Source organism: Melanaphis sacchari, unplaced genomic scaffold, assembly GCF_002803265.2.
Source record: "Melanaphis sacchari strain LSU unplaced genomic scaffold, SCAv2.0 Contig173_pilon_pilon, whole genome shotgun sequence".
Classification (NCBI taxonomy): Eukaryota; Metazoa; Arthropoda; class Insecta; order Hemiptera; family Aphididae; genus Melanaphis; species Melanaphis sacchari.
This window is the reverse complement of record NW_020270810.1, coordinates 119,160-136,858: the sequence shown is the minus strand read 5'-3', so window position 1 is coordinate 136,858 and position 17,699 is coordinate 119,160. Positions and strand designations below refer to the sequence as shown.

The 17,699-nt window shown below is 28.0% G+C and overlaps 4 protein-coding genes across 4 annotated transcripts; 3 read left to right on the top strand and 1 right to left on the bottom strand.

Annotated features, from left to right (window-relative positions):
* Positions 1–1,615: 1,615 nt before the first annotated feature.
* On the top strand, positions 1,616–2,688 carry LOC112592382 (piggyBac transposable element-derived protein 4-like). Its single transcript, XM_025336408.1, has 2 exons — positions 1,616–1,781; positions 2,045–2,688. Exons 1-2 carry the CDS (start codon positions 1,616–1,618, stop codon positions 2,686–2,688), a joined length of 810 nt encoding a protein of 269 aa, XP_025192193.1.
* Positions 2,689–3,706: 1,018 nt separating this feature from the next.
* Positions 3,707–4,515, bottom strand: LOC112592371. The gene is made up of 2 exons (XM_025336396.1): positions 3,988–4,515; positions 3,707–3,901 (listed from the first exon to the last, which is right to left on the bottom strand). The coding sequence occupies exons 1-2, from the start codon at positions 4,513–4,515 to the stop codon at positions 3,707–3,709; spliced, it is 723 nt and encodes a 240-aa protein (XP_025192181.1).
* Positions 4,516–7,565: 3,050 nt separating this feature from the next.
* LOC112592381 (52 kDa repressor of the inhibitor of the protein kinase-like) lies at positions 7,566–9,204 on the top strand. Its single transcript, XM_025336407.1, has 2 exons — positions 7,566–9,099; positions 9,194–9,204. The coding sequence occupies exons 1-2, from the start codon at positions 7,566–7,568 to the stop codon at positions 9,202–9,204; spliced, it is 1,545 nt and encodes a 514-aa protein (XP_025192192.1).
* Positions 9,205–9,386: 182 nt separating this feature from the next.
* Positions 9,387–9,989, top strand: LOC112592384 (52 kDa repressor of the inhibitor of the protein kinase-like). The gene has a single exon (XM_025336410.1). The coding sequence runs from the start codon at positions 9,387–9,389 to the stop codon at positions 9,987–9,989; it is 603 nt and encodes a 200-aa protein (XP_025192195.1).
* The last annotated feature ends 7,710 nt before the right edge of the window (positions 9,990–17,699 follow it).

Sequence of the window (17,699 nt, the reverse complement as noted above, 5' to 3'; positions counted from 1 at the left end):
TTCCAAGTAATAACCTTGTTGCATTAGGTGTAATAAGATATCGACCTAGATATTTTTATTTGATCAGCACAAAGCGTTGACTGATTTTGCTTATTAAAAGTTTTGGCACTTTCAAACACTCTCTTATACTCATAAGTCTATATGTAACATCTTTTCAGCTTCACGTATATCGTTCACAGCGATCAAATTTAAGTGTGCTGCACACCTTTGATGTGAGCAATGAAAAATCTAAAGACTTTCTATGTTTGGTGATTCCAAACATTACTTAATTCTATGATTTCAATGTTTGTTGGATGTACTATCTGTTTCTTCATATCATCACTGCATTAACTGTGGTCAGCTTCAGTTTCATTTCATTAACTTAACTTAACTGAGTTGAAAAAAATCATTAACTTGCCCAGCCTTGAGTCTAGATAATAACTAATAAGGTTAGGTTAACTATTAAATAGGTTTTTTAATTAATAATATTCAGCTAGGTACCATACCTACATGATATTTAAAGTTAATAAGTTTTAAATTTAAAGTACCTATGTAAATAATAAAGATGAGATTAATTATATTGGGTATAGATACTATACGTTTAATAATAATATAAATTATACAATTACACAATATAATACTAATGCACAACATAGTTAATTATTATATATTACATAGTATTCATGTTACATCTATACATGATATATTGATACTTATCAAGCATATTTTACAATTTTATAACACCGTGTAAATTACACAAAAATTTACATAAAATATAAAAGTCTTGAGCTACTTATTCTAACTAAAAAGTTATTTACTGAATATTTTAATTAAAAAAAAGGTGAGCATTTTTAAATATAAACTAGATTACCTTGGACAGTTTTGTTGTACCTGATATTCATTATATTTTCATTTTCATATACCTTTATTTTAAATAGGTAGCTTGGGTTTTTTTTTAGAACTTACATGGTAGTACAATGTTTTCATGAACATTTTATGTCTCTAGCTATTATAGTTTAGGCTCTACGTTAATAAACAAATAGACCTAAATTTGCTCTTTTGTATCAATATAGATTGTTAAACAGAATAATCTCTAGTCTAGTTACAATTACTTAAAATTATCAAAATTGTACCATCTTATTTAATTATACATTTAATACAATATAAAACTTAATATTATATACTTTTTCTATTTAAATATCAATAGGCCAGTAATAATATTTGTTATTGCGGCTTCAATAAAAAAGTGACTTATTATTATATAATATTCAATATTATTTAATACTTCATTTATTTAATTTTATTGAGTAGGTAATTAATTTGGTTTTCTTAACACGTTGACCGCCATACAGCCGCCGGCGGCCATACTGTTGTTTATTATTACAACGCCATCGGCCTATTTTATGGGAATTACGAAAACGTTCGATGTGTTATCTCTTGAACAAATCGGTCTAAAAATACGAACTAAACACCAAAATATTTATTTTTATACATAGATTATTAATTTTCAACAATAATTGTACGGCCGCCGGCGGCAATTCGGCACCTCGATAATACGATTCACTATCAGACGCCATACAGCCGCCGGCGGTCTAACTTATTTATTGTGACAATTTTTGAATTTTATCTTTTAAAAATGAATTCACGGGCAAAAAGGTTCAAGATTGGTGATGAAAATGTTGTTAGAGGGTTATTGGAAGAGTCTGAGTCTGATTTAAGTTCGTTTAGTGAATTTGATGACACGGATGAGGACGATACATACATGCCTCCAAACTCGTCAGGTGATAATCAAAGTTCCAATGGTAAGTACAACTATTATATTATATAATACTTTTATATTTAATAATACATATGTATTTAGTACAAAGAATGTGTAAAGTAAAATAAAATATATTTTTTTCTAAAGAAAAATTTTAATTTTAAATAAATAAAAAACTAATAAAGCTAGATACAAAAAATAATTTAAATACCACCTTATCGCAGTATGGTTTTATTTTGTAAAATATAATTTTCTATACAACTTTTTTTTGTCTATAAAATATTTAAAAAATGGTGGTATTTTCAGATAGAAGTGATATTGATGAAAATACTTTAGAGGTAGTTAATAACCATCCAAAGACCTCTAAACAAACATGGAATGATATAACGAATCAAAACCAAAAAAATTTTTTGTTCGAAAAAAATCCCGGTCTAAAAATTGAAATACCGCACAATGCAACAATATGGACATACTTGAACTTATTTATAACTGACGAAATAATTAATTTAATGGTTGTCGAAACGAAAAAGAATGCTGATCAGGTGTTATCTAAACATCGATTGACTAAAACTAGTAGATTTTCTAAGTGGGTGCCTACCAATGATGTTGAAATTAAACAGTTCTTAGGTTTGCTTATGTGGATGGGGCTAGTCCAAATGCCTAGTTTAAAAGATTATTGGAGTGTGAAGATGTTATACAAAAATTGTGTAGCAAAAAATATCATGTCAAGAAATCGATTCGAGTTGATTCTCCGATTTTGGCATTTTGCTGATAACGACCAAGCTCCTGAAAGTGATAGAATTTTTAAAATTCGAAATCTGATTACAAAAATGGTTCATAACTTTCAAAATATAATGGAACCAGAAGAAATGATGGCTGTAGATGAAACAATGGTTCCATTTCGTGGGCGATTAAAATTCAAACAGTATATTCCTGGAAAGGCGCATTAGTACGGAATAAAATTATTTAAACTTTGTGGCGTTAACGGGTATACGTATAATATGGAAGTTTATGCAGGCAAAAGCCAAACTGATGGAAGAGGATTAGGTTGCAGAGTCGTTGTAGATTTAAGTTCCAGATATTTAAATTGCGGCAGAACTATTATAACAGATAATTTTTATACATCGCTTAATTTAGCCAATGAGCTATTAGAAAAAAATACGCATTTAATCGGTACAGGGGCGTATTTATGGGGGTGGCTGAGGGGGCTTCAGCCCCCCCCCCCCCGAAATCCAGGAATTGTTGATTAAGACTACCTATTATGTCCTACTAGATGTAAAATCGTAAAAGTTCAATAAGATACATAATGCTTAATTTTGACATGTGGTACTGCTGCATTATCGTAATTTCGATTTCTTTTATCTAGAATTGATTTACTGATATACACGCGTTGTCGCGTTTCAATCACCGTACAATAATTATACGAGCCTGTATGAGCTAAAAATATTTCCGAGAAGTTGTGACGATGACGGCCGATAACGCTGTTATATTATAGTCGCTATTATAGATAAATATTTTGTTGTCGTTATATATACACGACGTTTAGTATCGCATGTAGTACGTACCTACTAACTACTAAGACCAGCGGCAGATTCTCAAATTTAACCAGCCCGGGAGAATTTTGTTTCACCGGCCCAAAACTCCATAAACACAAAAAATTTAGTGAAAATGTAGTAAAATTATAATAAATAATAATAATTTTAGTTGGGTTTAATAAATTATTTAATATTCCTAATTTATTACTTACATAAACCATAAAAGTATTATTGATATTATATATGTATTACATAATATATTAATATATAATATAATATATCAATAAATTATATCATATTCATTATTCAAGTGATGTATATAGGTATATTATTCAACATAAGACATTATGAACAATTTTGATAAACAGTGGAAGCATGCCTGTATAATATTATACAAATTAAAAAATTGAATAAGGTAGAACTTGGCCAAAACTTAATATGATAGTTTTTTATTTAAGAAATCACTACTATTTTTTATAATGTCAATAATTTCTTCTGAGTCTATACTATGTAATATACTTTTTTCCACATTCATAAGCATAAATGCTTCTAGCTTTTCTTCGCTCAATGAATTTCTCAATCGTGTTTTGATTATCTTTAGCTTGGAGAACGACCTTTCACATGCTACCTGGTAAGTCAAAATTAGTAATTAAAATATACCGTATAATTAATTACTAAAATAATAATTATAAAATTTGAAATGTATGTCATTACCTGTGTACATGGAAGTGTAAGCAGATACTTATAAGCAAGAAACAAAAAATGGTATGCATTACTATACAAATTATACTTCAAAAGTACATTATAGCAACAGTGAGGACAATTCATGCAAGACTTGCAGTGTACTTCTTCAACATTTGTGCCATGTTTATCACTTGTTTCTTCTTCAATATTATCTTCACTACTTTTTTCATAGTATTCAGGTACAGTTCTTTTTAACTGATCCCAGGATGATGAAAAATTTAACATTTCGTCTAACAATTTAGCATGAGTCAATTTGTCATCAAATTTTTTTAAGACTTTGGACAATTCAAGTAATGTATCAAATGGTATTTCTTTATCATGTAAATCTTTAAAGTTATTTGGTGACAAACATGCTAAATCACAGTACAGTTTTTTATTGGAGGAGAACCTTTCTTCCATGCAACAAATTGTTTTGTCAAAAATTATATTGTGAACTTCAACTGTGAATTTTTCTTCAGCATCAAGTATAGGTTGATCTGATGTCATCTCATCGGCCATTTTTTTTTTATGCCTACATCTGATTTTTGGGAACTCTTTTTCAATTAAAACATCCATATTATGTTTATCTTCAAATGTTTCTTCAATTATAGTTATGAATTTATCTGCTTCAGATTTTACATCTTTCATACCTCTCTGAATTTGTTTTAAATTATGTAAAGCTTTATTTACTAATTCTTGAGATTTTATCAAGTCAATTCCTGAGGTTTGTAGATATCTAGATAAAGGTCCCACAATTTTAAAAATTTTAATGTAAATTAATGATGTTAATATTAATTCATAACTCATAAATGCTTCTTTTAGATTTCTAGCTTTTGCTTTAATTTCAGGATTAAAGTCATGGGATGATTGAATTGTATCTAATGATATTATAAGTTGCACAAAAAGGTTATCTTCACCAAATATAGTTTGTAAAGATTTTTCTTTTGACCACCACCGTGTCATTCCAATAGAAACCAATTTTTTTTTAATATTTTCTCCAACAGTATTTTTCCAAACATTCATTCTTTTATAAGATTCTTTAAAAAACACAGCGACTTCATTAAGTAAAGAAAATAGTTTTACAGCAGGCAATGCAGATTTAGTAGAGTCTATTAAGACTAAATTAAGAACGTGACTATAGCACCAAACATGTACTTGTCCTGGTGATGATTTAGTAAGCCACGCAGTAAACCCATTATACTGACCTTGCATATTCGAGGCCCCATCAGTAGAGTTACCAATACAGTTTTTTATATTAAGTCCACTACTTAACAATTTATTTTCTAACATTTCATGGAAACTTTTTCCTTTGGTTTCTGTCATAGTTACAACTGATAAAAGTTTTTCATGTACACCACTGGAGTTCACATACCGTACAATAAGTGAACATTGGTCCTGTACTGATACATCTTGAGTAGTATCCATCTGTACTGAAAACATTAGTGCCTCTAAAATCTGTGAAGATATGTTTTTCTTAATTAGGGTACTTATGGAATCGATCACCATATTGACTGTGGTTTTTGAAATGAAAGTAACCTTCGAAACTTTTCCTTTAGAGTTTCCACTATTTGCTTTACGCTGAGCCTTAGTAGTTAACAAATCAACATGTTCATTTAGGACAATGTCATATTTTTTTAAAAGAAGCAATATATCCAAAAAATTGCCATGATCTAAAATAGGATTATTTAAAGACAAAGCTGATTCATTTCTATGAGCTCGGTAACTTAGTCCTCTCTTACCAATTAATTTTACTATATCTATGACACGCTGAAGTATTTGTATGTTTTTCTTAACTTCTTCTTTCTGTTTCTTTTTAAAATCAGAAAATAATAATATATCAATAGTTTTGTTACTTGTATGTAAAAGATATGATTCAGAACAAGACATATGTGTTTTGCTAGCTTCATGTTCTTCTATACGTTGGTATACATGTGTCCAAACGGATAAACCTTTAGTGAATAGATTAGGTTCTGAAGAAAAAGCTAAGCATACACTACAAAACAAGCTTTTTGATTGATTATCAAAACTTAACCACTGGCGTTTAATACTATTGCTCCTAAAATAAGCTTTAGATGATTTAAAGAATTTTTCAACATGAGGTTGTTTTGGATGAAACTTAAAAAAATCATTGATACTAGACAGCATAGGTTTTTGAAAATAATTTAAAGTAAAATTATTATCTAACAAATTATTTTTGTCAACATCTTCAACCATAATAACATCATCTTCAACCATAACAATATCTTTGTCATCATCAACATCAGCATTAACCAAACCACAAACTTTCATAACATTCTCCTACACATAATTTAATACACAAAAATATATTTAGTTTGCAAGCACGTTTAGCAATTATTATGTTACAGTATAGACATAAAAGAAATATTTTTTAAAAGCATTATGATTTATTTATTTATAGATATTTATTTAAGAATTAAACTTTAATTTTACCTTTTCTAGTATATTTAATGTACTATCAACATCTTTGCAATTGATAACTTCATCATAGTTTGAATTATTACATAATATTTGATCACTCTAAAACCATTTATAAAAGTGTAAAGAATTACCTATGTTCTGATAAATGTTTAAACTAATAGGTTTGTTTTTTAAATTTTAATCTTACCACACACAAAAAAATAAAACATAATATTATAAATTATTAGGTACTTCTTTAAATATAGGTACTCACTTTTTGAATTGGCGGGATTGAAAATAATTCCGAGATCGGTCTACATTTGTTCGCTTGTGAAAATAAAAGTTTCTTATTTTTTTCCCTAACTTTTTGGGCTCCGCCTTTACGTTTATTTTCAGACATTATTAGGTACTCTAACAAAGAACACTTTTAAAAAAAAACGTTTACATAAAATTAGGTACACCAGTCACCAATTATAAAATTACACTTCTTCGTGTGTCGTGTACTCGTGTGTCTAGATTTTTAATCGACACCAAAAACTATTTAAACAAAAATATTAAATAATGTCATCTTTGAATCAATGTTATCACTTATCATAACGACCGCAAATCGCGTGCACACTACAATACAACCATAGACATATAATTATATAAATTTTAAATTTATATTTATGTCTACAGTATGATTGTATGAATATAACCGTGGTCATACGCTTGATATCTGAATTATGAATGATCGTTTGTATTTCGATTAGGTATTTCCAGTTACTGAGATAATACCGCCATACCGGGTATATTATAAAATTGACTAGTTGTTTTTATTTATAGATAATAATATATGTATATTGTACTTCATGCATTACACATAAAATTAAAACTTATAACGTTTTATGCACAAAACATCATGTATAGGTAATAAAAATATTTTATCGAACAATAATATTTTAAAAAATAAAAGAGAACATATTTTAGTATAAATAAATTATTATAAAATCAGTTTAGGACGATAGGCTCGTTAGCTATGACCGGCTCTAGCCCACCGGGAAACTTCCCGGCCTCCCGGTGGCACAATCCGCCACTGACTAAGACAGTGGATTGTGACGAGTGTTTTTATTTGTTGGTTAAATAAAATAATAATAATACACCTAAGCATAATGAAAAGAACTCAACAATCATTATTGCATTTTTATAAAAAATCCAAACAGTCCACCGAATCCGTCGATGATACAGTTCCATCTACATCGAATGTTTTACAAGATGATGACATTATTGCAACACTTGAAACAGAAAAAACAGCTCCAAGTCCACCAGTTATGTCTCCGGTAATTGAACCTAGTTTAAAATGTTTAGATTCTAAGTTTGATATAGGAGGTTATGTTGAATGTAAGAATAATTTAAGTGACGAAGAGAAAGTTTCAATTTTGCAAAACGTATGGACACCCGATTTAAAGTTTAATTTCCCATATGATAATAGTGGAAAATATAAACGTAAATTTCAAATTAAATGGCTTGAAACTTTCAAATGGTTAGCATATTCAAAATTAAGAGAGGGTTTATTTTGTAAATTCTGTGTACTGTTCTTAAATTTAAATCAGGTTGGTAAGGGATCACATGAGAAGTTAGGAAAACTTGTTTTAAAACCCTTGACAAAGTTAAAAGACGCATTGGAAGACTTTAGAAATCACGAAAAAAATTATTACCATAAAAATTCGTTACTTACTGCTGATAACATAAAAGCAATTTTAGAAAAAAAACAAGATAATATATTAGTACAATTAAATAGCAAACGAAAAGATGAAGTTATAAAAAATCGCGCAAAACTTAAGCCAAATATTCAAACAATTCGGTTATGTGGTAGACAGCAAATAGCGTTACGAGGGCACGAGGATTCTGGTAGAATTTCTTTAGAAGAACCAAAAAATAACGATGGTAATTTCCGTTGTTTGCTTCGATATCGCTCGAAAAATGGTGACAACGTGTTAAAAGAACATTTGGAAACTAGTGGTTGTAAATCTATGTATACAAGTCCACTTATACAAAACGAAATAATAAATTTGTTTGGTGATTTAATTCAGTCAAAAATTCTTGAAAGAGTTTCAAAAACTAATTTTTATACAATACTTGCAGACGAAACGACTGATATTTCTCAAATTGAACAGTTCTCATTATGTATTCGTTATGTTGACGAGCAGGTTTTTTCAATTCGAGAAGATTTTCTTACATTCGTTCCGGTATATGATATATCTGGTGAAGGTTTGGCTAATACGATTAAAGAAACATTAAAAAAAATTGGTTTTGATTTGAATAAAATGCGAGGTCAGGGTTACGACGGGGCTGCAGCAATGCGTGGTCGTTTTAGAGGTGTTCAGGCAATTATTAAAGATATGTACCCAAAAGCATTATACACACATTGTGTATCACACTCACTAAATCTTTGTTTATCGGATGCTACAAAATCTCAAGATATTCGAAATGCTTTTGGTATAATAAGTGAATGCTGTTCTTTTTTTAACAGTTCGGCAAAACGAACTACAGTCTTCAAAAATAAAATAAAAGAAATTAAACCAAATTCACAATCTACAAAATTGAAATCTTTATGTGAAACTCGCTGGGTGTTACGCCATGAAGCAGTTATGCTTTTTAAAGAATTTGTAGAACCCGTTGTAGCTGCATTAGAAGAAGTGCAAAGTGAATGTTCTGGGACCGATTCTTCAAAAAGAGCTAATAGCCTTTTACATTGTATTTGCAACTTTAATTTTTTAATATCTATTTGTGTGTCTAGTAAACTATTAAGTTATACTTATAATTTATCGAAATATTTACAAAGCAAAAATATTGATTTATTTAATGCTCTTAATCAAGTTTCCGGTGTAATTTCTGTGTTTCAATCCATAAGAGAAAACGTTGATTTAAAATTTAACAATATTTATAAAGAAGCCAAAGATGTTGCTGAAAAGTTAAATATTGAACCAAAAATGCCTCGTATTTGTAGCAGTCAAAGAAATAGAAGCAATGTACCATCTAACAACATTGAAGAATATTACAAAAAATCTATTTTTATACCGTACTTGGACGATTTGATGATGGCATTAAATGAAAGATTTATACCTCACAATGAAATTATAACTTCATTACAATATGTCTTACCAAGTATTGTAGTTGAAAAACCATTTTCTTATTTAAAAAAAGCTGCTGAATTTTATGAAAATGATTTACCGGGGCTAAATGACGTTATAGAAGCAGAGTACGAAATTTGGCAGGCTAAGTGGAAGAATATTGAAAACAACTTAAGGCCCACAACTGCTATAGAGGCTTTGAGTGTCTGTGATAATTTAATGTATCCAAACATGTATGAATTATTAAAAATACTAGCTATAATACCAGTATCCACCGCTACAGCTGAGCGCAGCTTTTCGACGTTGAGAAGACTCAAAACGTATTTAAGAAATACAACTTCAGAATCCAGACTAGTGGGACTTGCCCTTTTAGCTATTCATAGAGATATTGACATACCAGATGACATTTTATTAGATAAATTTGCTAACAGTGGCAAAGAAAGAAATTTAAATTTGATTTGATTTGTTATATTAATATCGTAGTATTATTATTATTATTATATATTATTTCATTATTAATTTTTTGAAAACATTAAAATCATGACAAAAATTAAAATTGTTTACTAATTTTCTAACTCTTATTTTTAATAGGCTGAATTAGGGAATTTCAGTTGGAGAAAATACCACAGCCCCCCCCCCCCCAAAAAAAATATCTAAATACGCCCCTGAATCGGTACATTAAGATCCAATCGAGTTAAACTACCAGATGTTACAAAAGCAAAGCTACAACCAGGACAAATAGTAGGAAAAGAAAATTCAAACGGTATTGTGGTTGCCAAATGGCGTGACAAAAGGGATGTCACCATGTTATCTACTCGCCATGACATTTCTATGATAGACACAGGTAAAAAAAATAGAAAAACCAATCAATAGTGAAGTCAAAAATAATAATTGACTATAATGCTGGGAAGGCTGGCATTGATTTATCAGATCAGCTATCCAGCTATAGTAGCCCTGTACGAAAATCCATAAGGTGGTACCACAAAGTGGCAACCGAAGTCTTATTAGGAACTGCAGTAGTGAATGCATTGATAGTTTATAACTTGAACACGCCACAGAATAAACTAAAGATCACGCAATTTCGAGAATTATTAATTAATGAAATGCTTGGATTCATTGGATTTAATCAATCAGAACAGGACCAAACTTCACTTGTGTTACCGAAAACACGACGAGCAAAACACGTTTTTATACAAACTACATTAAAGTGCAACAGAAACCGAAAACTGCGAAAGAGATGTGCTCATTGTTATAACGAAAAGACAACTACTGTAGGATCAGTACAGGCTTGCAAAGATATGAAAAGGGTTACAACTCTTTGCGAAACATGTGATGTTTACACGTGTGCTGATTGTTTTGTCAAACATCATACAAAATAAAAATTAGGTACAATTAATATTGTAAATAAACATTTAAAATTTTTTAACTAGTTTTTAAATATGGAAATAAAATAAATTATTTTTAAAAGATGTTATAATAGTTCGATATTAAAAAAGATGTTTGTTTCATTTTATTTATTCATTTAAAAAATGTATTTACTTATTTTAACAAGATTTTTTTATTTAAATAATACCATGACATTGTTATTGAATAAAATAAAGTGAGTAAATGAAAACTTGTCTTCTTTAGTCATTTTCTAATTTAAAATATGATAAGAAATTAAAATAATAATAATTTCTATAGGTACTTAACCACAATATAACGATGAAAAAATATTGTAAAAAGATTAAAAATATATCAATCGAAGCAGAATTTTTAGCTCTACATCACAAAATAATTATAAAAATCATTACTACAGCGCCAACAATTTTATCTCTATGTAAAAGAATATGAGAAATGCGGCAGCCGGCGGCCACATGGCCTCGCAGGAATTAAATGTTACGGCAGCCGGCGGCCTAAAATTCTTAATTTGTAACAATATTTTTATGGCCGCCGGCGGCCGTATGGCGGTCAACGTGTTAAGGTACATTTTGATGATGATCAATGGGAAATAACAAGAATAGATGGGAAAAAAAAATTGAAAGCAACTGCTCTGCCCACTAATTTTTGTCATATTCCACCTCAAAAACAAAAAAGAAAGTCTCATAAAAAAAAGCTCACATACACGCCAAGTCCTATAAAAAGAGCAAGAAAGTCAATTTTAGAACATTCTTATGCTTCTAATAAACTTTTTTCTAATGATGATACACCTACAATTATAAATAGTAATTTTACAATTCTACATGAAAATAGTATTGACAATTTAAATAGTATAACAGATGATATTATAAATCCAAAAATAGAAAATTACTCCAAAGAAAAATTATTACAACAATTAAAAAATTGTAAAAAAGAATTATTAAATCGGTCAAAAGTCATCAGAGAGTTACGCCATAAAATAAATAGAATTTTCTGGCAGAAAATCAAATTTTATCTCTTAATTCTAAAAATAAGAAAGGATTTACTTGGTCTAGTGATACTATTAAAAAAGCATTGCGACTTAAATGTTCATGTGGATCTGCTGGTTATGAGGAACTACTCAATCAAAATTACCCTCTTCCTTCTCTGAGAACTCTTAGGCGCAAATTACAAAACATATCTTTTGAGAGTGGAATTTTGAATGATGTTTTTGAGATGCTAGCTATTAAAGTTTCTACACTGAATGATACTGAAAAAGAATGTGTTGTTGTATTAGATGAGATGATTCTTGTTGAAGGTTTGGTATATGATGTTAGTTCAAAATCATTTGTTGGTAACGTTGCCTGAACATAATGGTGTTGGAAACCACGCTTTAGTGTTTATGTTAGCCGGTGTATCCAGCCGTTGGAAGCAGACAGTTGCATACTACTTCACTAGCGACTCGGTAAAAGGCAATATTTTCAAAACAATTATAATTGAAATTATTTCAAAAGCTGAAGCGTTAGGACTTAAAGTAAATTCAGTTACATCTGATATGGGAGTATGCAATAAAGCAATGTGGACAAGCTTTGACATTCATTGTTTACCCGGATCTACAGGACACTTACAAAATAGTATTATACACCCATGTGACTCTAACCGTGAAATATATATTTTACCAGATGTGCCACATTTATTTAAGAATATAAAACAAGCATTATTCAACAATAAGTTCATTACATTACCCAAAGAAATAGTAAAAAAACATAACTTAACATCTAATATTGTAGATAGTAAACATATTGAACAATTAGCAAACCATCAAAATAATCTTGAACTAAAATTAGTTCGGAATCTTGATGCAGAAGACTTAAAGCCTAATCATTTTGATAAGATGAAAGTTTCAAAAGCTGCTAACATTGTGAGTACTGGTGTAAGTGCCAGCTTACAATTTTTGGTTGACTGTGAAAAATATCACTCTTCCTTCAAAACCACATCATGGTTCATACAAGTGGCAAAGTGGTTTACATTAATGACATCTAGAAATCCTGTTGTTGCTTTAAGTAAGTTCAACCAAGAAAAGTACAATGAAACCATACAATTTTTACATGATTTTATGGATATGTTCAAAAATATAAAAATTGGGTGTAAAGAAACATGAAAACCATGCCAAACCGGTGTTTTATTAGCAACAAAAAGTATAATTGTTTTACAAAATATTTTTCTCAATGAAAAGTCTTATAAGTTTCTCCTTACTGGAAGATTTTCTCAGGATTGTCTTGAAAATTTATTTTCATGTATTAGAAGTGTTCAATCTATTCCAAATCCTTTACAATTTAAAAGTAATTTGAAACTTGTTTGTGAAGCTCAATTTCTAAAAAATGTATCCAACAGTAGTTATGATCTTGATGACAGAGAGTTTCTTGGTGATATATTAGATTTTTCAAAAGTTAAGCCTATATTATCAGAACCATCAAATAAAAAATATGAATTATGTGATGGCATTAATGATTCTACAATTATTGTTCTACAAAATACTGAACAAAACTGTTTGTACAATATAGCAGGTATATTACTTTTGTGACACATTATTAATTTTTTTAAAGAACAATTTAACTCAAAGTATAACAAATCTTAAATTCAGATTTTCCAGTCACTCGTCTTTCTTACTATTTCTCTCTATTTTTATAACCTATGGCTTACTTTATTTTATTGACAAAAGCTTTATTATTTAAGAATAATTAAAATTAGAAATTAATACAATATGTTGCGTTATATTCTGTTTTGGATAAGTTGTTCTTAATATAATGAAATATAATAATAATATTCATTATAATACAATTCATAAGATAAATTTAAAAAATACAGATTTGCAAATAATATTAAACTTACAAAACTATTAATGTCTAACTTTAGGTACCTAGTTTATTTTATTTAATTAGGTATGTCAAATTTACAAAATTATTTTTAATATTGTTAAATTGTTTAACCATAGGCTATATAATATCAAGAATAGAAAATAATGACAAAGTTTGTGATGGTTGCATTAATTCTGTATGTTCTTTCAAACCTTTAAAAACTGATTACTCTGCTTTTGTTCAAATTAAAGAATACAAAACTGGTTGCTTAAAATATGTTACTGAAGAATGTTTTCAATTTTTCCTCAGTATGGAAATAATGTTTAGAAAATGTAGAAGTTTAATTTTAAACAACAAGAGCGAATTATTCATGAAGAAATTAGAACTTGAATTAAGTGCCTTTTCGTTTTCAGAATGTCATCCATTTAAAACAAAGATGATAAACCGATTTATTGAATTCAGGTGTAAAAATTTAGGAACCCTTCTTACAAAAGATATGACAAAAAGTGCAGCTTGTCTCAAAACTAGCAAGAATATTGCAATGAGAGAAGCTGTTAAGAATAAAATAAAACTTAAAAAGCGACAGTTGTAAATAATTTAATTATTATTTAAACTATTCATTTTTATTATTATATTTTAATAGGTAACCTTAGGTAGGTTACCTATTAAAATATTATTATATAAATACTATTAATTATTATGTTGAAAATAAACCATTTTTTAATGTTTTTATCATTTTAAGTGTTACATTAATTGTTTTTATTAAAGTTTATTATAAATTTATAATTATATATTCAACACATAGTATATTAGAAAACTTTTTATAGAATAAAGTTCAAGACTGAATTTGTTTTAACTGTGGCTGATCATTATATTATCATACATTCATATTATAACAAATATTTTATAGCTTACTCAAATATATATATATTTTTTTTTATTAAAATTTAATGCATGTATTTTCACTTTCTAGACATTTTTACATTTCAATAATATTAAATATGCATATCTTTTAAATAAAAATCTAGTTAAATTATAAATGTATATTCATTTTTTGTATTTTATCAATTGTATTTATACGTTAGAATTAAAATTCAACACTTGATGGTTATTTTATTTAAAATATGAATCATTAGTGTTATAGAATAATATTGAATATGGATAAATTTGATCTATGAGTATACAGATTTCTGACTTGGTCCAGCATCGTCTATCAAGCAACAATAATAAAATAACAATGTTTTTCCGTACAAATTATATAATTAGAATATTATTACTTCTAAAGCTAAATAATATATTTTTTTAGTTACCTATAGTAAATGTATTTATGTAATTATGTACGTAATATGTATGTATATTATGTATTATAAAATAATTAATAATAATTATTTATTTATATTGTTATATATAATCATTTTATAAACATTAAATTTCAAAAACAAAAAAAGGCGGGAAAAGTTTGGACGAAAAATGGCTGCTATCTACTTAGTTGGCCACTCTCTTATTATCTAGACTCTCTACCTGTATGTGTTTTACTTATGTTAACCTTATATTTGTTTATATTTGTATGAGCAAAAACTTCCAAAATCCAAAGTATGTTTTCAAATTTGGAAAAATTAATTTTCAAGACAGGGGGGGGGGGGGGCATTAATTTTATTTGCACACGGGCCCAAATTGGTGTAGTTGCGGCACTGCTCACAGTTTTACACTTCACATCCATCTATTCATGAAGTTATTAATATAATGTTAGACATACAAAGTGAAACTTATTTAAAAATTAAAAATATTAAAGAAAATCGAATAAACAAACCTCGAAAAGAACAAGAAAACAAATTTAAATTTATAATGCAAACTTGGACCAAATTAGAACTAAATGAAATATCTTTATTAAAATATTTGAAAGTAATGGAACCACAATTTTGTTCCACAAAATTGTAATTTGTAATTTTATTAAATTATTAGAAATATTTGGACATATAATACTATTATTAAAAAAAAAAAAAATGTAATAGTTTTCGTAATTTTATTGAGTTTTTCTATGTATATTTGGACATATTATAATATTAATTATTATTAAATAAATACAAAAAAATGTAATAGTTTTCGTAATTTTATTGAGTATTTTTACATGTAAAAATTTATAAATTTATTTATTTTTACATGTAGGTACCTAAATGTATTACTATTTAATAGTGTATACTTATGTATCAATAAGAAACAATTTTTATCAAAGCCAATAATTTAATTTTGTTGTCAGTTCTAAGCCTGTAAAATTAGGAAAGTCTATATATTATATAGAATATTACGTATTAAGGCTTTTCGCGACATGACCTTAATCAATTTTTCTATAATTAAATTATAAAATAAAATATGTTTGACAAGCCAATGTATGTCGTAAAGATATGTATTACATTGGTACCGTCTTGATTTTCGTGATAATGACAATATAATATAAGTATATAACCCATTTCTAGAAAACCACACGGTCACAGTTTCTGTTGCCAATAATATTATTATTATGATTATTTACCGATAAATTAATAATAATATAAATTTGAACGAGACATAGTTGTAGGAGTGGTTCCAATACGGGTAACGCGGTACATAGAACGTAGATATTTACAAATAGAACTAGAGCGTAGCTAGACTATAGGTTACGTATCCTAAATCAACAACAAAAGTAAAACAAACTTAAAATACCTTCACAACAAAAACATCTAGATAATTTATCTGATAACCATTTTATTTAAATAGATAAGAGGGTAAGATAATTAAAACTTATTTTTATCTAGATAAGATAAAAAGATAAATAATTTTATTTTAGATAAATTATCTAGATAAAATTATTAGGAAAGCTACAACTATATCAAGTAGATGAAAAATTAAAGTAGGTAACGTATAAAACGTTTTATAGCGCATATTAACCCTGATTTTATAATAACTTATCATTGTTAGCCATGTTTTGTCTATAATTTTAATTAGAATGTCCAATACTGCTCAACTATGAAAATTTGTTTAATGGATTTATTAAATTTAAAATCATATTTTTGTATATTTGTATGATATATTACATATTTAATTTGTTCAATGGTAAATTTTGATATTATTGGGTCATTATTTACATGCATTTTTAATGTTTTCAAGGTCATAAAACATTTAACCTTAAAATTAGAAAGATAATTGTAAATTACCCATGATATGTATTAAATGAAGTCAATTTGATTAACTCAAACTTTTAAACTCAACTTTGAGTTTATAATTTTAACTGCATTTTTAAATAATGTAACACCATATATTTCAGAGCTAATCGTGTTACACATTTTGTGTGGGTAAATGGTAAAACAGGCGTAATCGTGCTGATTTGTGAGGCAATGTGTTGCGTTTTTACATAAAAAGGTAGGGAGGCGCAATCGTGTCCAGCGATGTAGAAACACTATAGGTGAATACAGCTCTTCTGGTTCGTTTTCAATTCATAGATACTTCGGGAGATGTGTGTAACAGCGAATCTTTGACAACACGTTCCCGGTATCTATATAATTCAATGAGTTAAAAGACTCGCTACTGTGTGTACAATACAAAGGTCATTTTCGAACCAACACGTCGTAGCTCTGCTTACAGGCGCGGATCCAGATCAATTATTAGTATTTTTATTTGGACATTAATATACATACAATTTAATAATTCTATTATATTATAATTATTAGGTACCATATTTGCATATAAATATTCTTAACACTGTAAAGAAATAAACTTTTAACTACAAATAAAACGTAGTAGAACATTGAAAAGAAAGCTTTATTTAAGAACAATAAAATATAAATATGAAATAAAAATAAAATTATAGAGCAAAATCTAATTTTCTGGTTTTGAAACATGTCAATGACTTTATTCACGCTCACATCAATTCACGGTGGATATTTAAAAGAGCAAGTCCAGT